The sequence below is a fragment of the Phaenicophaeus curvirostris genome, chromosome 1 (genome assembly GCF_032191515.1).
Source record: "Phaenicophaeus curvirostris isolate KB17595 chromosome 1, BPBGC_Pcur_1.0, whole genome shotgun sequence".
In the NCBI taxonomy this organism is placed as follows: domain Eukaryota; kingdom Metazoa; phylum Chordata; class Aves; order Cuculiformes; family Cuculidae; genus Phaenicophaeus; species Phaenicophaeus curvirostris.
The window spans coordinates 139,153,180-139,174,473 of NC_091392.1; the positions used below are offsets into that span (position 1 = coordinate 139,153,180).

At 38.4% G+C, this 21,294-nt stretch overlaps 1 protein-coding gene across 1 annotated transcript in view; it reads left to right on the plus strand.

Moving 5' to 3' along the window:
- OCA2 (OCA2 melanosomal transmembrane protein) overlaps positions 1 to 21,294 on the plus strand; it is a 188,637-nt gene that overhangs the window by 40,987 nt on the left and 126,356 nt on the right. The window contains exons 3-9 of the mRNA XM_069876050.1: positions 3,614 to 3,712; positions 4,305 to 4,493; positions 8,066 to 8,123; positions 9,066 to 9,138; positions 18,444 to 18,601; positions 20,302 to 20,384; positions 20,735 to 20,888. Coding sequence (XP_069732151.1) covers positions 3,614 to 3,712; positions 4,305 to 4,493; positions 8,066 to 8,123; positions 9,066 to 9,138; positions 18,444 to 18,601; positions 20,302 to 20,384; positions 20,735 to 20,888 — 814 coding nt within the window. The remainder of the gene's footprint in view (positions 1 to 3,613; positions 3,713 to 4,304; positions 4,494 to 8,065; positions 8,124 to 9,065; positions 9,139 to 18,443; positions 18,602 to 20,301; positions 20,385 to 20,734; positions 20,889 to 21,294) is intronic.

Genomic DNA, 21,294 nt, shown 5'->3' on the forward strand with positions numbered 1-21,294 from the left:
GAAAAATATGACTTTGACTGCAAGTAACCAGCTCAGAGGATACGCTTCCTCAGAACAAACCTATACTCCTGCAGAGAGCGCCAAAACCTTTGTATATGACTGTCACAGCGGTAGCCAAGTGGCTAAGAACACAATCTTCTGTTTGAAAGATTTTTCTTAATTAAAAAAAAACAACAATATGTCTAGCTGTAGCAAATGTGAGAATGAATGTGGCTACATCTGTGGTTATACAGGAGGCATGACATGCTTTTTTTTTCCTGATGTCAGTTTTACATGAATCTTTCTGTATGAGAGGTGCTTTATAAGTCTTTGAAGAAGACGTTGCCAAATGCTTTTTTTCATAGTTTTTGAGTTTAATTTTCTCCCATCACTTTTCAGTGAAAGGGAAATGAGAATGTAAAATGTATACATTTGTAAATGCAATTATTTCATGTCTCTTCTCATATGTGATTTATAAAATGCTAGTGATTTTTGAGTCTAGACTGTTAGAAAAGAACAGTGGACTCAATTGGTGTCCAACTCACTAGCTCCTCATGTGCACACAGTATAAATCCAGAGCAGTCTTTTCATCCTATGAATGGGTCCATCCAGCATGGGTTAACGGGCTGCTCTTGGGAAATTGGCTCCTTGGAAATGTTGCTAAATTGCTAGGTAGAGATAGATTACATTCCATTCTAGCATGCAGATGTAACCAAAGTTTCCAGCTCTTTTGACTGTGAAGAAAGTAAGCTGATCCTAGGTTTTGAAATGGATCACACTGATTTCTTTACGTATGTACATTGTCATAGTTGCCAGCCACTTGCAATGCTGAGGAGCACCAAGAATAATGCTGAGATGGTTTTGAGCACTGCGGACGTGCTCCTCTAATAGCTGGGGGTCTTTGGGCCTTCCTAGGTTTTGCTTGCAAACAATCTCTCTTATCTTCTGGTGAAGTAGATGACCAAATTACACCAATAGTGTCTCAACAGAAGTATGAGAGGCACAGAAGGGCTTGCATTAGACTCTCCATTCAGGGATGACTTTAATTTTTATAATTCATGTTATTTTTTCATGATTTTCTTTTCAGCTTTTCTTTCTAGAGCTTTCAGCCTCCCAGATTCTTTTATGCCCTAATTAGCTTTATTGTTTATATTCCTCTCAGTCTCTAATTAGAGTAATCACATCATGGGGGAGCTGAGGGTTTTCTGCATTTTCTCTAATTATATTTGTTATGTCAAGCCTGTCTGTTTCCTGCCTCTTATTCTTGTCCACGTATTTTCACTTTCTGAGAATTGTTGCTGCTGCGTACTAATTGTTTTCACTTTACCTGAAGACCTTTTCTATTTTTAATGTGTTGGCCATTCTCGACAATCTGTGAAGCTCTACAGTTCCATTTAATTGTTGCAAGACTTATACCAGCAAGTGGGAATAACAAATGTGCAAAAAGAAAGCCAAGGTAATGCCTTTAATTAGCCTTCTGGATCCTTCACCTCAGGTTCTGTCTTTTAAATCAACTCTAACTGAAGCTTTATCCTCTCTTTCTGGTTGCCATTGCTGTGGTTGCTTTGCCCTTCAGCACACTTGTCACGCTGGTCATGCGCTCACAGTAGTGGTGAAGATTTTCTGAGGTGGTGGACCGTCAGTATATATGCATACGCTTGCATAATACAAAGCAGTGTTGGTATCAACTGCTAAAAATTAAAAGAAAATGGAAGTTTTTGTAGAAAGTCTTCTGGTCACCAATCTCATATTTTTCATGTGTCTTAGGAGGAAAAGAAGAAGAGTAAATGTGGAAAGGTTAATGGTGTATGCAATATAGTATATATTATTTGAAGTCCCTTTTGTGGAACAAGTGGCATCAGATTGTTTAACTGCAGAAATAGCTAATTGGTCTTTGTGTGAGTTAAATTTCTGAAAGTATGTTCAAGGCATACCATCAGAATCTGTATTAAAATTGTCATCTTTGGATGAAAACTTTGAATGCAGGGAGATGCCAGGATTAACCAGGCAAGTATCAGTGCTGCTCAGTGAGCACACGTTTAAAAACCCAATAGTATTTTTACTATCCTTATGGATTGCAAATTATAAAAGCTCTAGGTAATCTTTTACATCTAAGGTATGATAAGATTAGAATAGTATTTGCTTCAAAATGCCAGTTTCTCTACTTAAACTTTTTGTGTGAATGATATTCTCTTGTTTGAAAAAGGAAGCACTTCAGAGTGTACAATCATCTCTTCACAGATGAAGTGTCAGTGCAATGTAGCACCTGAATTTTAATCTGCCCAGCATTTGATCTGAGGGCAAGGGATAATTCAGTCTCTCTAACTCATTCATTCTGTTCTGTTGAGACAGCAAATATGGTGCTTACAGCAGAATTCGAATCAGTATTGTGGCTACTCAAGGCTGAAATAACCATATCCAGTTGCTCCACACCCCAGTGTGTCTTCTGAATGATAACGCTACTAAAAAAATAAGCTGAAGTATTAACTAGAGGTTTTAATTTTATGAAGTCTGAGTTGACAAAGACCTCTACAAACTGCAAGAAATTTCACTATGTTGCACTTTGTTATAGGGTTAGAAACACACATCCTTCTGTTTGAACTGGCCTTATATTTAGAAGATTGAATTACCAGTCACCTTTGTGTATTTATTTAGTTGTCTATGATTTTATAATTTCCTTCCCCTCACAGTCCAGCAATAGCAGAAGACAGCTTAGGTTTCCTCTAAATGTAACTGGGAGCAATGAGCTCTGTACTTTGACTATATGTGCAGCCGATTTCTTTGGGACTTTCTGGTGGTGTGTGGCTGCAGTTTGGAATGGAATGAATCTGAACACATCTGAATAATGGGAGTTTTGATGGGAAATGGCTCTGCAAGAGCCTTGTCTTGGAGAGTACTCTAAAATAGCTCAATTATTTAATCTCTTGCAGAAGTCTGCCCCAAAGCTAGACCCCTGTGATTGTGCTTGATTCTCTTCAGCTCTTCTTTGGGATTTATATTTAGCAAAAGGTTTCTTAAAAATACTAAGCTGCAATATGGCAAGAAGTAGCTTGCTCTCTGTTAATTACCTGCAGCACCAGGACCAAGACTTGACAAAAACTCTTTGGAAGGGGTTGCGATGCAGAAATGCAGGGTGCTAAGGTTATTGTAGATTAGTAGGTTTCTGGTGGTCTATGTCTCAACTGACACTGACAGGACAGAAATTATCCTATTGTATTATGTTTCATGAAGTATATTGATGTGAACTTATATGAATATATAATTATCTTAAGAATTTTGCCTCACTAATATAACAGTGCAGCTGTTCCACTGTGAATTTGGTTGTCTAAACTAGAAGCATGGGAGAGTTAGGTCTTTATTCCTCTCCTGGCATTCAGAGGAAGTTTAATTGACTATTTTAAATGCCATTTTTAAGACAAGATATATTTATCTTATTTTATACAGCAGAGTCCCCAGTGATGATAAGGAAGTAGCTACCATGACTAAACTTAATGAAAACCTTAATTTAGCTGAACATTGTTCTTAAGGAATTTTTAACTAATTAGATGCACTTAATAGCAAAATCTTCTGTAGAACTACAGTGAATCATGGTACTGAAGTCTTACTGTTATTTATTTTTTTTCCTCCTCCAAAGACATCACTTCAATTTTTCCAAATTATTTGGCTCAAGGTCAAGAAACACTGGCTTTACAGAGAAGACACCACTACTGAAGGTTTCCTCAGAGCAAAATGGGTGAGTTACTTTCATTTTACTCAAAATGTTTTTTTCCTAAGTTCTCTTTTATTTAATTGTGTATAGTTCTTTCTTATATCCTGACACCAAACCTGCTGGGAAATAAAGTGAATGGCAGAGGTTATGAACAGAGAATTACTGTGGAGGACCTTGAGTGTAAAGAAGGAGCTGTAAACGGGGAAGGGAAGGATGTCTGGTCTGAGGTCAGGGTGATTAGAGAGCCCTAAGGAGAGGCAGCTGCAGGTTGTGTGCTCTCATTTCCTTCATGTGGTGTTACATTAGGAACGCTGGAAGACAGAGGAGAGCTATAGAAAGGGTTCTTATAAGAGTTTTACACAACAAATGCTGGTGCATCAGAGAGCTGGTTCTCCCAGATGCACCTAAACATCCTGGAGTCTGTTCTTGCTCACCAGTCTACCCAGCTATGTCGCAAAGGGGAGCTCAGTCTGTGCTGAGTAAATCTTTTTCTATGAATTTTTCCATTAAAAACTTTCACAATAAACATAAGGATAAACAAGGTCAGTTGCCTCTACTGTCTCTTGAAATAAACCACTGTTTTTGTCTTATTATGTGTTCTGAAAATCTGTGACAGGTTGCAGTGCATGGCTCTTCATAATTCAGATTTTACCACAGATGATGATTCATGGGACAACAGCTCTGCAGAATTTGAGCAAAGATTTCAGCTGGGAAATGAAATTGCAAGTTTGTCCAGATCTGCTTCTTCTGAGAAAAATGAAATCTTGGATAGCCTTCATGCCAAGTTCAATTTATCAAAGATGAGGTCTGAATTCAAATATTAATTTATTTATTTTCAACTTTTAAAAAATTTTATTTCAGCAATGATTGATTTTTAATTATAGATGTGTAGAAAATTACCTATTTTCTGCAAACGAATTAAATAACACTCCATATTTAGGCTGTATCTTGCCATTTATAGTTTATAAATAAAGCCTGGTGAAACTGATTACAGGCACTACCTAATGACCAATAGGCCCTTCTTACATCAATCATAGCACCTATTCTAAATTTCTAATTAAATACCTTCTATATTGCTTTTACCATTTCTTTGAAACCATTTTTTTTTTTAAAAGCCCCTTGGCTGGTTCCACAGTTTTATTCTCCAGTTTTTTGCTGCTTCATGAAACACTTCACTTTAAGTAGAATATGTAGCTGACACATTCTTTCTGTAGTTATTATAGTCATTTTTCACATATATGTAATACAAAGTATAACCAAGAATTTTTAAGAACTTTAAGAACTTTAAGTACAGTAATATATTTCACTCTTTACCTCAAAGCGGTCTTTTATCTCATGTAGGCGTGGAGGAAAGTGAATCTGTTAATATATTAAAAGATATGAGTGTGATAAGAGATTAAGTTCAATTTTTCTCAGGATATTATTTCCTGGGATTTAACTAGTAAACACTTTAATCTTTGATACTAAAACCCCTTTAATCTTTGATACTAATTCTCTATGCCCCTTCTAGAATTACAATGCATTTTGCTAGTTTGGTTTGGCCTCTGCTCTTGCAGATTTGCGTGGAGCCCAGTACTGCACATTGATCCACGGCGCCTTTCCAATGAGATGTTCATGCAGCTTCTCCCAATCTGTGCATTGTCTTAGCACATCACTTCACAATCATTTTCTTCCTTTCATTGTGCATATAGTATTGTGTGGAGCGGCTGCTCCCCTGCACTGCTGCTGAACAAGTGGAGCAGGAGAATTTCAGTGGCTGCAGTTAGTGAAATATGAGCAGATGTGAAGAAGTTTGGCAAGCGTCTTTCTTTCCACCTGTGGTAGCTTTCCCTGCTATTAGACAGAACAAAGGCATTGAGTTGGACCATAGAATCAATTGTTTCCAGTATAGCGTAGGTTTATAATATGGAGAGTAGAGGACTTCTCTGGCAGACCTCCCAGTGAAATATTTTCATTGCTATAGTGTGGGTTGTACACGTGGGGTTAGTTTCTTGTCTGCCATAAATCAGCATAACTCTACTAAAATATTAAAAGCAGGTAAACTGCCCAACAACACATACAGATCAGGCTAAAAATCACTCAGTTTAGACCAGGGGGTGAAATCTTTCATAGATTTATACTTCATGCATTTCCAGCTGAAGTCAAATAGGATTGTGCCGGAGGCATACATCAGCGCAGGATTTGGCACAGGGTTTATACTTGCATCACTGTGCCAGATTAGCGTTGTAGGAAGAGACAGATTGCAAACCGCGGGTGAGTCAAAGGCTGATCACTTCTCAACTGTAAGCTGTTAAAAGTGCTGCTTCCATAATACAAAATGCCATGAAAACAAACAGATGGGAGGAAAAGAGCCTTCTGAATTCTACATTTAATAAAATAACCATTTCCAAAAGCTTTCTTATTATAGCTTGCCAGCTCCTTTAGATGAGTTTCTGTTATTTACTGACGAGTGTTTATGAATTTATAATGTCTTAATTAATGTTTTTTTGATTTCGCTATGTCTTAAAATCAAGTTATTGCTGTTTCTATTTTAAAAAATGATTTGAATTATTATTATTATTATTATTTGAAGTGATAATTTGGAAGTGTAAACAGAAAATATCAAGTACATAAAAACTTAACCAATCTGGACTGGGCTTTAGTAATTCATAACATAATAAATTCTCAAAAACACTGGAATGGAGCTATGATCTAGAGATGGGGAGAATAGACAAGCAGTTCAGAGGGTGCATGACTAAGCTGGCACTATGTATTTTCCATAAATCACAAAATATCAAAAAGAAGTTATCAGTTGGGAGGTGCTGGTATAATGGCTTTTGTTGTCATTCCTCTCTTTTTAAGTCTTTATTATCCTGTTCCCCGTCTCTGCCATGTTGTTTTTCAGTAGAGCGAAGCTAACTGGCATTTCTGGAAGAAGCTGCCTAACTGTCTTCTCTTCTTTCTATCCCTTATCTAGATTTCTATACTGTGCAAATTTTCTATCAAGTTGTTACTGTTTATATTACGTTGGTTATTATAGCCCCTTTGTAGCAGTTTGTCTGTGGCAACATATTTCTATTAGCTCCTGGGTTTTTTTTTTCCTGCCTGCTTGGAGAATTCTAAAGATGAATGGAACTAACTTTAGAAAACAATGCCCTGCAAAAATGAGTCTCCAGTTACTCGTGTAGCTTACAGTCAATTAACTTGATTTAGGGACCTATTTCCACTGTGATTAAAAGTTATTTCTGTTTCTCTTCAAACTCCTTTTGTTTAATATTTTGTTCTATAGCATCTCTCAATGCAGCTATTTATTGCACTATTCCTTTCTCAACTAATTATCCTAGTAACTTGAAATGTTTTCCTTTTTGCTTGTCATCAGGCTTAAATCAAACCTTACATTCATCATTCTGTCAGAAAAGCAATGTTTTAATGTTTACTTTTGAAAAAATGAGATGAGAACATCAATGACTTTAATTAATGAAAAGCTGTAATAAGGGCAAATCACCAAAATGTGCTCTAAATTAAGTTATCTGTGTAACATATGGTTGGGCAGCAAGAAAACAAGTAGTTAAGGATTGCATTTTATAGTAAGAAAAAAATTGGCAATTTAAAAATGCTAAATCATAAGATTTCTTATTTGAGGGCATCCATTTTCAACATTCATATTTGAATTCAGTTATTGTTGCTTAACCCACTCAGCAGTAAGCTCTAACACTGCAGAAAGTTTAAAGGCATCAAATATCCAGAACTGGGCTTTTCTTCAAAGGGTGTGGTTGTGCTATGAAAAAAAAAAAAGGATAAATCTAGTTTTCCTAGTTGGTTTATCTAAAGTATGAAGTATATTTGGGTTAAAAGGACACTGTTAAAATGGAAGGATTCTTAAATCTTGTTCTTGTCTTCAAACTGTCTTTTCCCAACACTGTTTGTATTGTATACTAGAAGTCCAGTTTTAAAGAGGTCATTCATGGCACCACATCTCTATGCAACAAGCTGTGCTTTCTCCTTAGCCATGCCACCTCCCTATGGTAGCAATGCTCCTTTGTCTCCCAGGGAGAGACCATGGTGAGCTGATGGGGCTCCGGATCTGTCCAGGGGCCGGAAGCAGTAGCCAAGTGGCTCCAGGTCCCAGCACAAGCTCATGATGCACCCTGAGGGGTAAAACCTCCTTCTAGTGCAATGAAACCCAGCTAGCAGCAGAGCTGGGGCAGGAGGCCCTTGTGGTCACTGAGGCTTCCCAAGCCCCTGCTGACCCTGCACAGTGGTGTCTGTACTCTGATGTGGTCTGTTATCACCCATAAGTTCTTACACGGTGCTTCTGAAATGTCAGAGCTGTTAAGAGAACAGAAGTTGTTTGTTTTAAGCTAGGCATATAGTAAATGCATATTTCTTACATTTCAGATGCTGTCTGAAATTCCTAAAAGTTTCAGGCCTTTTTATCTTTGTAGTTGTCTGCTCTGTAAGTATTGAATTTACAATTCTTCATCTCCCTGCCCCCCCCCCCAACTCTGTAGAATTAGCTCAAAATGAGGTATCATGTTTGGTCTTAGATAATAAATTAATGTCTTAAGGGTTGGGGAAAGATGGCAAAAAAATGAAGACACTGCAGGACCTTATTCCTAATCAGACCACTGATTAGTGTCTTGGGTGTCTAGGGTACCTATTAGTGTCTAGGGTGGTGTAGTAGCCACCACCCTAGACAATGTGATAGGGTAGGCAGTTGAGTTGGAAGAGGCAGCTTAAACTCAAATTTATATGTCCTTTATGGTTGCTTGTTGATTTCAGGGTAAGACTTTACATTGTGACTGAATATTAATAGGAAAAGCCATGCTGTTGCAGGGGATGCATCTGTAATCACAGCACTCCATAGTGTGAAAGGTAGAAGGCCACTGGGAAGTAGGCAGTTCCTTATCAGGGCTGCCCAAGTGCTGCCTGCACCTACAAACATCTTCAAAACTGGCAAAATATTAGGCTGTAAGATTTGAGAAACATTTCAAAAAATTGAAGTTTATCTTTTTAGCTGCTCCAGGGAACTCTTTTTTTTTGGCTAGCAGGGCTACTATATCAGAGGGAAAACAGGCAACACTACTTCCTCAGAGCTAGATGTTGCTTTCCAGAGAGATTGTTAAGATTGCAACTTTGTCCTAAGGGACGCTTGGGTAAAATACATTGAATACGTAACTTTGGCAGTAAGTTTATGGAAGGAATATTACTCGTCCCTGTTAAGTATCCCAAGGCTACTTCTCAGCTGTGGTGGAAACAGACCTGAAGACACTGAAAGCAATCTTACAATTTGATGTGCAGTTTGAAAGACTCTTATTTAAGTATTTGAGATGGGCTTAGCAGTTATTTTTCAATTGTTGCATTATTAATGCATGTTTGGTTTTTATCCTTGCCCTAGATTTTGTTTAGCATTTATCCAGATCAAGGTGTGTCCTGGCAGATGTTGGCTGTATCACCGCTGGAAAGCTTCTGTATCCTTTCGTTGAAAAGAAACCTGGAACTGGAGATTCATTGATAAACTGATTTAATGGGTTGGTGTTTTCTCTTATCTCCTGAGAGGTCTGGGTGTCCTCAGAGTCTGGGCTGCATGTAGATGTGTCCTTTGAGACAGGCCACAGTTGTGCTCCCTGTCCAAGTCATACCAAGTGGCACCTGTCCACGGTGCCTTATGGTGTCCAAACAGTCCTTGTGTTGATTATCTGCATGAAGATAGAAGTGTGAAAGTAGTGTGAAGAACTAGTGGGATCAAGGCCCAGCAAATAGCTGGGATCATGGTTAGGACATGCATCTGACTGCAACAGCTGCACCCCAGGCCAGTTGTATACTGTTCTCTGTAACGTGTTTGTAGTGTATACTTGGACTATGACGCTACTCAGTTGAACTGCTTCAAAAGCAGGAAATGAGATGGTTCATGGATGTGTTTCTGGAACAGCTTAGCCTAGCTGTGTGTATGGATTTGTGGATCCATAGGCATTTTACAGTGGAGGCATAGATTCCTTCAAAAATTTTGCATGCAAATTCACTCAATAGTGAATTTAAGGCTACAAGCCAAGAAATATTCAGAACAAGCAACAAATAAACAAAAATAAAAATGGCAAATGCAGACCTAAATATGAGAAGTTTTTGAAGATTGAGCATTCAGTTAGTAAAAAACCAAAAACTTTTGCAAATAAGTTACATTTCTTGTTCTGACTAATTTTCTAGTTTAATCAGTCTGGTCTGCAATTTGCTTGGCTCTTGTTTCACTAGTGTTTAAAGGTAATTGATCTATAGACATATTTCACGAGCTCCTAGGAGTTATCTTGTTTGGAAAAGGTGCAGTGGGATTTAATTTTTGAAACCTCCTGCCAAAACAAGTCTCTGAGTTCCAGTTTTAGTCAACTATCATAGCGTAACTGGAGGATTTGCTCTCTTTCCATAGGTTTTGGTTTGGAAACATAGCTACTGCACTATACATGTTGATTCTTCAACCAATTATTCATTTTGCTTGTTTCAGGGAAGGGCTGGTGGGGCTGGGATTTGAGTACAAAAAAGTGTTCCTATATTTAAAATTTTGCTTATCACGTCATGATGTTTTGAGTTAAATAGCTGTCAGACGGTCAGATTGTGGCATTCTCCTTTCTTACTTGACAAACGTGGAGCTGAAACTTCTTAGTTTGTCTAATATGTGTTCTGTCCCTGCATTCCTACCTGAGGTCATTGAGCCGTGGAAAATTACGTGTGAGGAAAGCGATCCAGCAAATCTATGCTTCATCTTCAATTCAATGTGGTAATGCAAGCAGAAGAGTCAAGGAGAAAGATTACATTTCTAAATGAGGTTTGGAAAAGGCACAAGAAATTCTGAATGTCCTCTCACTGTTGTTGCTCATGTGGTTGTCCTCCCCTTTGTTGCATAGCGAGGACAGTATTCACCTTTTTGGCTAGGCTTGGATAATGTTACCCATAGGCACTCAGCAGTGTTGAATATGTGATTAATGCTGCCTGCCCAACTGTGGTATTCCCAGTGGACGTTAAGTGCTACTCTCTGTACATCTAGAAAAATTTCATAGTAGGCTGGTGGGTGTGCTGCCGTAGTTCTTGTTATAACCCGCTCGGAGGTTATGATATGAGACTGATTTGGGGGGGAAAATAAGTGCCAGCTCATATGATGCCAATTATACAAATGAACAATTTATCTCTTGCTTGTGCTGCAAAAGCTGTTAAGGAGCATTGAATGGGTACTAACCATGAGATACTTTTATAAAAAATCCCTTCCTCTCATTTCTATTTCTTTCCAGAAATGCTCATCGACATTGATGTGTGTTTTACAGGTTTGTGCCCATGTGCCAATCTGCCTGCACACACCAGAAAAATCAAAACAAACTTTGAAATATTTTTAAAAATCAAATCAAGTATTCCCCCTTTGACATAATATCCTTTGTCATCCTGGAGTCACTTAGAAATCTGTGTTTCATCTGTCATGTCCATTTGAACAGGTGGGCTTGTTCAGGAGCTGGACTTTCTGTCTAGATGTGGGATGAGACCTGCATCTGCTGACATGGGGGTCACCTGCTTTTCATATGACATCTCTTCAGCACTTTTCCATTTGCTCTAATTCCTGATTGTTTATGCTTCAATACTTTTATATCCTGCTTGGCTTTACTCTAGCTGTTGTTCTTCCCATTTTCTTCTTTATTAGCCCACTTGTATCTCTCTCTACTTTGCTCATCCCCATGGATACAAACTTAGCAGGTAGCACTGAGGTGTGTTGGCTGCAATTTCTGAAAACAACCTCTTGCCTCCTGTGAATTAATAGAAGCTTTTTGAGTCTATAAGCTTTTATTTTTATTTATTTATTTTTAAAGAATACCGATTTTCTTACTGCCAAATAAACAAATTAAGCAGATTTAGTACAGTTTTTAGAAATAGTGGTAACATTTTTGCTTATTAACAACATTTAGGATTTATTGGGTTATGTATTCCAACAGTCAGCTCTGTCACACCAGAAAGAAGTAAGTAGTTTATACCAACACCTGGCTAGAGGACACTTCTCTGCAGGAAGAAAGATTTGATACCCTATTGATGTAAATGTGTGAAGCATTTTCAGATCTTTTGCTCAAAGGCTGTATGTTAAGTGGGAAGCATCCATAATTAGAAGATGATGTGCCTTTGGAAACTGGGTGATAAAAATATATGAAGAGATATAGAGTCTGAATAAATTCTAGCATTTCTTAGTTTAGTTACATGCACCTAATCTAAGACATGAATGTTTTTATTTTCTGTAACTATTTGGCCATTCAGACCTTCAGTTAACTTCTCTCCATCAACTGGTTCACCAAAGAGTGCATGAGAAATATTCCTATTCTTCTCCATAGCTTATGCCGGTTTTCAGACCTGGAGAATGTTCTGAAATGCTAAATACACTGCATGTTTTCCTTAATTTTTAATTACATCTGCCCTGATCTAAGCAAAATCATAAGTTTTCCCCCAGCAGTGAAGAACAGATAGGTGGAACAGAACTGTGCACTAATTTTTTGAACAGAAGTAGGCTTTATGAAATTGAAGTGATGGGAATTTATGGATACTATTAGGTAAATATGCAATCAAACTGTACACTACCTCACTATCATTTAAAGAAGTGTCTGTCTCCCTGATAAAGTGCCCTCTCCTCTCCTCTCCTCTCCTCTCCTCTCCTCTCCTCTCCTCTCCTCTCCTCTCCTCTCCTCTCCTCTCCTCTCCTCTCCTCTCCTCTCCTCTCCTCTCCTCTCCTCTCCTCTCCTCTCCTCTCCTCTCCTCTCCTCTCCTCTCCTCTCCTCTCCTCTCCTCTCCTCTCCTCTCCTCTCCTCTCCTCTCCTCTCCTCTCCTCTCCTCTCCTCTCCTCTCCTCTCCTCTCCTCTCCTCTCCTCTCCTCTCCTCTCCTCTCCTCTCCTCTCCTCTCCTCTCCTCTCCTCTCCTCTCCTCTCCTCTCCTCTCCTCTCCTCTCCTCTCCTCTCCTCTCCTCTCCTCTCCTCTCCTCAATACTAGAAATATTTTCTTTTTTACAAGACAGAGTAAATCTTCCACCTCATTTCTGTGCAATGGGTCTCACACCTACCTTGTTGAGCTGTGAATTTCCATCTTTATTCCGTCCCTAATAAGTGTTTCAGTAACAATCCTGTTTGCTTCTCTCTCAGCCCCTGTACTTGTGCCAGCTCCTGTTATATCTGAGTGAAAGCTAGATCAGTCTAGGTAAAGCAATTCCATTTTCTTTTTTTCAGACTGATTGTCAGAACTTCCTTTTCTTGGACTTGAAATGTGATAATAACTGCGGATTGGACTGTGAATTCTTTCTGAGTCTGGCCAAGGATCTTGCATTTTTATAAATATATTTTAAAGCCTTTCTGTCCTGATCTCATTGTTTGCTTTAAATGCTCAATATCTCCTCAGTAAAATTTTTGAAGCAAGGGCTGATATTTTGCAAGAAATATATTTGCACCACACCCAGTGTGAGGGGTTCTCTACTCACTTGCTTTTTCTTTGTGAAACAAAACTTAAAAAAATACACCATCTCAAGTACTGACTGAACAGGTCTCCGTTCAGTCCAAATCAGACAGAACCAGAGATATCAAATTGACTTGCTAGTGGCCATTTTCACTGACTTACCTCCCTCCTCAGTAGCTCTGAGAGATTTTGTCACATATAGTCCGGGATTAAGATCTCAAATTCAGAAAGTAGATGTAGCTCAGTTGCAATAATACATTGGAATTGACATCACAGGCTAGATTTCTCATTTCATGTGGATTCAGGGGAACTACTTAGAATGATTTCACATTTAGAATTTGATGGGGAGGCTGTAGACCAAGCAGACGTAAGACGGATATCAAATTCCTTGCTGAAGTTGCAAGAGTTTGAAGGATTTCTGCAACGGTGCTAATATGGATAAAGAAAAGGTCACTAGGAAAACTTATAATCATGCCATGACCATTAGTGACACTAAAAATCACCCTTCCCACTCCCTTTACCAGAGGTATATATAGAAAGAAATTCTGTGAGGCAAAGTATTTAGTCAGATTTTAGAAGGCTTCAGCTTCCTTGGCGGTCCTAAAAACGGATTCTTCTCCTACAGAGTGTAAATTAACTTAATGAATGAAACAGCCTCTCTCACTCCTTTAGTTTTTTTCCCCTTTTATCTATTTTGTAACTCTAGATCTTTACTGTCAGATACTCCTCTCATTTTTCCTTACCAAACACATTTAAAAATCGTTTATGTTTGTTGATGCTGTTGGAAACATACTAAGCATTTTGGCCCACAGGCAGTATTCAAGCTGCTAAGTGGATGGATGAAGACCAGTGCCATCTGCAGAGGCAGGAAAAGAAGAATCCCAAGGCATCATTGAGAAAATGCTATAGAAAAGAGACTTTATTAAGGACTCACAAAGCTTCTTGAACTGATGGAGCACAGAGAGAAAGAATGAATCCAATATAGACAACAGTGGAATAGGATTGTTGACACTCCAAAAGGAAAAAAAAAGTTATGAAGCATTTTTCAGTTGAGCAAACTAACAGATGTAGAAAAGCATGTGGTTCAACTTGTTATATTGTGAAAGGATGGTGTGAAAACAACCTCATAAGCTACAAGCAGGGGTAAGACATCATAGAATCATACAATAGTTTGTGTTAGAAGGGACCTTAAAGATTGTCTAGTTCCAACTCCCCTGCCATGGGTGGGAACACCTCCCACTCGACCAGGCTGCCTGACGCTCCATCCAACCTGGCCTTGAACACCTCCAGGGATGGGGCACCCACAGCTTCCCTGGGAAACCTGTGCCAGTGCCTCACCACTCCAATGGTGAAGAAATTCTTCCTAATGTTTAGTCTAAATCTGCCCCTTATAACCCCTTCAGGTGCTGGAAGGTCACTATAAGGTCTCCTGGAGCCTTCTCTTCTCCAGACTGAACAACCCCAACTCTCTCAGCCTGTCCTTGTATGGCAGGTGCTCCAGCCCTCTGATCATTTTTGTATCCCTCCTCTGGACCCATTCCAACAGCTCCATATCTGTCTTAGGTTGAGGATTCCAGAACTGGACACAATACTCCAGATAAGGTCTCACAAGAGAGGAACAGAGGGGCAGAATCACATCCCTCGACCTGCTGACATCAAAAGAGAAAACCACAGAGAGTGATGCAGAAGTAACCCCAGTTAAGGACAACATGTAAAAATAGCTGCTAAAACCCAGGTGAAATGCCTTCTTTCAAAAGGTTATATCCTAGAGAAACTAGCATGAGTGACCTGGTCACAAATTAGGATAAATAAACACTTGAGAAACATGGTGAAAAATAATCAAGAGATGTAGTATTCTTAAGGTGTGTTTTACAGCAGGTGGGTCAGGTAATAAAGTAGATGTTAAAGAAAGCATAAGGTCATCCATCTGCATGCAAATACAACAGAGGATGACTCTCAATTATGGGTTTTCAGCTGGCTCTGTAAGATACTGAATTAATGCCATGATGGAGGGTAGAACAGAGATTCAGTATTTAGGGAGTGACTCATCTCAGCTACACATCCTAGGCACACTTAATAGAGAGCTGATGCTTCTCATGAGGGGTTTCTCTCATCTTTGTGTAGTGGTCTAAAATGAAGCAATGAATTGCATCTTAAAACCGCATGGTCTTTTCACTGGTTTTCAGGGTGTCACCAACTTTGATGCAGATGCCCACAGTATAGAAGTATAAACTGTGGTGAATAACTAGTAATTTAAACATTTAGTTGCTGCATCCCATTCCACCATGTTGTTTACACAAGCTAGAGAAAAGTGAAGTGACACAGAGTGACTCTCGCACACCCTTCAATACCTTCTAGGAGCAGCTAGTCAGAAAACCAAGGTGAGAAAAAAACAGCTCTCTGTTTAGCTCTGAGCAGCGGACCCGATCTAGTGCCAGATGTAAATACAGCCAGCCAGTGTGTAATGGTGCACAAAGCACACACAAACCCAAATCCCTTGACAGGATAATTCACAACAGTAATATAATTTCAGGAATAGAACTGTATAAAAATGAGGCAGCTTAGCTGAAGTGAAATAAAAAATAACAGCTCTGGCTGTAAATCTTGTCAGGGAGATTTTTTTCCTTTAAAGACACATACTAGAGGCCGTGTTAAGAAAAAAGTTCAGAAAAGACAAGAAGTTCCAGCATGGTTAACATGCAGAATAAAAGGTGATAATAGAAGTTGAAAAAGATAGTTTTCCCCAAAGTTAGTCACACCTGAATGATTAAAAATATAGAGGAAATCACATTCTGGAAATTTAAGGGAAATATAAAACCAAGATAAGGCAGAATAAAAATATTCTGAAGAGCTACTTGATAAAAAAAAAAACAAACTAAATCACATTTTTATTCATGTGAGTGTGGCTGAAGTTCTCTCCTGGTTTATTTGGATTCCACCTTTCATAAAGGCTGTGATCTGCTGCAGTCTAACAATGGAATTATGACAGAGTCTCTAAATATTATTTGGAGAAAGACAACTCTGATGGGATTTCAGAGCCTCAATGCAGACTGGTGAATGATGTTCAGTTCCACTTGCAATCAAAAAAGAACCTATTTTGCTAGGGCTATTTCTGATGATTTTATAAATGCAAAGAAAGGAATGGAAAAACATCTTAAGCTCCTCATCTTTATAGGAAAAGAAGGAAGGAACCACTCTTCTCGAAAATAAGGTTTCATTTTTCCCCCTTTAATTTTAAGCATTATTTATAATAGCTCCTGAATGTGTCATCCAGGTAATTACAGGATTTATTTTAAAAGTATTGCTTAAAAGGAAGCTGCTTAATTATATGCACCTGAAGCTTTTTGAGTCATAAATTACTTGCTACACTCCTAACAAAAGGCAGGCTGTCAAGAGGTGTCCCAAATCATTGGGTTAATGACTTCAGGTCAGCAGGCCATTTAGAAGGTATAATTAATCTCTCTAGTTAAAAGTACAGCTATAGTTCCAGTTGAGAATAATATTATGTATTAATTAGGACATAGAAAAACTGTGATGCCAAATCACACTTAAAACCTTCAGCACTGGAAGAGAACTGTTGTAATCTCTATTTACCCTTGCTAAGGGCTGTGTTTGTAAATTCTCCTGACTGGAACTGGTCTCCTGACTTGTTGCATCTGAGTTTTTTTCTCTATCCTTCCCTGTGTGATTCTTTTCCTGCAAATAGATACTTCGGAGGCTCGTTCTTAATGAATGGCATATAAGTGACACTGATGGTGATTGCTCTGCTCACTGTGATAAACAGGGTGACATTTATATGACTTTGCAATGTGTTGACTACTTACCTGCCACTAATCTGCTAGAACCTTTTTTTGGGTTAGTGTGAGTGGTCTCGTTTCTAGATCCTGTTCTCCTGCTGTGAATGTGGATGGAAGCAACAACTCTTTTTAATATGAACAACCCCTGCATAATCCAACAAAGCTTTGTTCCCTAGAGCCTATTCTGCCATGAGTCTTATTGGGGCTCACTGGGAAACAGGGCACAGCACTACATTTGGACCCTCTTATTCTACTGTGGTGGTTTTTTTTTCCCTTGTTAAAGTCTTTGAGTGTTGTAGGCAATGAAACATCTTTCTGGGGAACTCCTGGTAGGTGTATGATCTGCTACATTGTGGTTTTTTTTTTTTTTTTTTGTAACAGATTTACTCTTTGTAGTATACTCAACTAAATGTCAGGTGTTAAGACCATTATGATACTCAAACCTGTGATTAAATTACATGATTTCAACACAACATGTATGCTGTAAAATCAAGTCTCTTCTGGAACTTCTTAGGGTATTGTTTTTTGGTGGTGATGACTTAGCTTTCTGTCTGGTCACAGGGAGCAGTAAAACAACTATGATGTCCGTCAGTTACAGTAATAAAAGAAAAGAACTATGAAGCATTTAAAAGCTTAGGCTTTCCGCCTTCCTCGTGGGGACACTTGTTTCTGAACCATGCCAGAAGTGGACTTCTCACAATACTAAGTTTAAATAGTCCTTAATGTATTGGGACTAATAGAGTCAAGCTTCCAATGGGTTTGTGGATCATGGTTGACAGACTTGATAATTATGTTAGATTAGGAATGTAGTTTGATGATCGATCATGCTAGATGTACTGGGCAGCCGGATCTAGGGGAACATGTCCCTGCACATGGTAAGGGGGGTTGGGAACAGATGATCTTTAAGGTCCCTTCCAACTCAAACCATTCTATGATTCTACGATATCCAAAAGAGGAAGAAAGAAAAAGTAGAAGAGGGGGCTGGAGGAGAAACAGACAATGAATTCTTCAAGCAAGAGAAGCTTGAAAATATTTCTTTCAGATGTTTGAAAATTTGTGAGTAAAATTTTGACCAAATAGCAAATTTTCTGGCATGAATTGGATAGTGATTCTGATTTCTTTTTCCCCATTGCTGGATATTGCATAGTATTTTCCCCAGCACGAATTCTGTGATGTTTAAATTGCTGATCTAATGATGCAGCCTTTCATCTAGTACAAGCACTTAAAGAGCCTTGCTTCTCTATCTCTCTGTATCCACGTGCTGTTTTGGAGCTTTGGTACAGCTGAAAGTGTTAGTGATCTCAAAAGTTGCTTGAGAAGGACGGGTGTATTCATCTGACTCTATAACTCCTGCTTCCTTAGGAAATATCTATTTTGTTATTTTCATAGTTTCTTAAGCATTTTGATGAAGGAGTGTTTTTCAATATAAATTGGATAACCGATTATTTTTTTCCCCTGGAATTTGTGCAATCTATACGTATTTTTACTGGAAATTTACACCTTAACGTCTTCATTAACAGCTATGAATCTGACTGATTTTCATGATTCTGCTCTGTTAAAGTTAGACATAGGAGGGCCATTTGTATCAGATGTAGTTGAACAGCAAGTAGGGGAATACATTGTAGTGCAAATCAGCCAAACTGAAGACCCTGTATCAAGGAGGAGACAGCAGCAGCAGGTAATGGTCTTTAAATTTTCTTTCACTTTTTCTGAGATGTGTGTTATCACTTGCATTTCCATCACCATTCTGTGGTTTAAGCAGTCATGCTTTTCCCTGCTGTGAAGTGTGTCAACTTCAGCTTTAGAAAACTAGTAAGAGTAAAGTTGCATTTTCTTTTGTCTTTGTAAGACTTTCTTTAACTTCCTTCACTAAAATTCTGTAAAACTTACACCCCTTGACTGATACTAAACAGGGAAGTCCTTGTGTTTAAAACTGGCAATGTTTCAAATGCTATCTTAGAAGGAAGAAGCAAGTGTAAAGTGCTTTTTTGCACTCACTGAAATACATTTTCATGTCTTGTTGCAAATTATTTTCTCAAACATGTGTCACATTTATTTGCTTTATTTCTCTAAAGGCTTTCTCATTTTTGATGTTGTTTGTAACAAGTTCCTGCTGCTCTCTCCCAGAGAACTCTGTGAAGAAGGATCTTTTACACCCTGTCATTGTATATCACTGAAAGATGACAAGTTTCATTGCTTAATAAACAGCATTGACATGCAAACAACTGCCTCATTCTGTACACAGAGAGGGTGGCCTGCCTCTGCTAGTGATAGCACAGCTGAACAATGCCAACAGTATTTCTACTTACATCCAATCTCACAATCTACAGCAAAAGATTAGTTCCTTCTCCTCAGCATGGCAAAATATACTGTAATGGTAATTACTCTCTCTAACACCACCTCTCATGCTAAGGAGGCTACCTGTGCTGCTGGCAGTGATCCCCAAAGAGCCTTCACGTTGCTGTGGGGTAGACAGTTGTCTGCAGCAGCCCAGCTCCTGCTAGCATGCCATCAGTGGTCCTGATGTGACCAAAGGAGTAGATAGCCAAAACAATCTTCCCTGTCTGCATGTTCCTCAGGTATTTCTCTGTGCCAGATGTTCCAAGATGGCTGATAAAGCTGTTTTTTTCTGCACTTAAGTAGCATGTAGGGCAGGTTCAGGATTTAGGCTATGATTACGGTTGGACTCGGTGATCCAGTGGGTCTCTTCCAACCTGGTTATTCTGTGATTCTGTGATTCTGTGATTAACCAAACCTGAGCTTTTTTAAAGTTCCTTTTCTTTGAAAGAAGAGCAAATATCTGTATCTACATTTAAAGAATATATGTAGCTAAGCTTGCATGAATATGAGTGCATACAAATGAGCATAGCTTCAGAAAATGTTTGATTTTTGAAGATTTTTTTGTTTCCTTTTGCTAGAAGAGCAGCAAACAGGAATTTTGTTTACTGAAATTCTAGCATGTCCTCTTCATAACGTCTAGGGTTGTGGCATTTCTCTTGGGCCTTTCACTGCCTGTATCTCACAAGTAGTAGTTTTCTTCCAAGGAAGTCATGGAGAGTGAACCATATTATTGTTTCTGAGTCTAGATGCTCTTTATAGTCAGTGTAAGGTGAGATTTGGCATCCCCTCTCTGGAACACCTCCTAGAGGTGATCCTCACCTCATTGATTTGAGGGGAGGAGGATCAGTTTACTCCAGCCTGAGTGTCTGTAACATACCTAATCAGGTGGAATTAATTTAGGCTGGTGTGTTATGACCTTTCCAAAAAGATTTCTCCTAAATGGACAGGAGAGAGAACAAAGAGGAATAAAACCCTAGATCAAAGACATATCACAATCACTGTCTTTTATTAATATTACCAAATGTGACTTTCTTGCAGGTAGTGTACAACTGGTCCCTACCCTTAAGTTCAAGAAGAAATCATCAAGTCATCACAACTAGAACCTTTCAGATACTAAACAGGTTGGCTAAAGGCTGAGAAATGATCTGTTGAAGTAGTAGTTTACTTAGACTTGACTATGAAGAAATAGATAATGTTTTTAAAATAATCTATCACTGCCTGTTTCAGAGAGGCAGGAAAGAATGACTTTTTGTTGCGTTTTAAATGGATTTACAAGGCTGGTTGGTACTTGAGTTACTTTCTAAAGAATGGTTTTAAAGGGATGGAGTGAAAATGTTTGAATAGTTGCTTGCAATTGTAAACACATAACACACAACTATATTTATAGTTGTCAATATAAAATTAATGCATAAATAATATTATAAAATAAATAGTATTTCATAAATAAGGAAACTTCTCTATCTTTCACCAGAGGCACCATCTTCATAAACATTCAAGCTTTCCTGCAGGAGCCTGGAAGTGTTCCTCTCTCCGTGAGGCATCAATATCTTCATGCAAATATAGAGGCACAAGTAACAATTGCGTCCATCATTTTAGTAGGTGTCTACGTGTTGATCATACTAGAAGTAAGTCACGTTTTATGTTTTGATTTTGTTTTTCCCTTACATTGCAAATGAAGCACAAGGAAGAATTTCATTCTTGGGATTTAATATACTTAAAAAATATTATATGAATCCTTGCTGCACATTAGTGTTGCTAATGGCGTGAATAAGATGTGCAAATAAATTGTTCTGAATTGTAACTGATTTTGGCAAGTTATGTTAACATTAGAGTGATCTCGTGTATTTTTCTATTAGCACCTATTAGTGTTTTGTTATTTATGGTTTGGCTGTGAGAATAACAATAAGTATGGATTATAAAAGGTGCAGAAAAATCTGTTTAAGTTAATAGTTTTTTAAGAGAAGGTAAAAGGAAAAAAACTTTCATTCTTCCCTCCTTCGCGGCACTTCAAACTATGTACTTTTAAAGGTT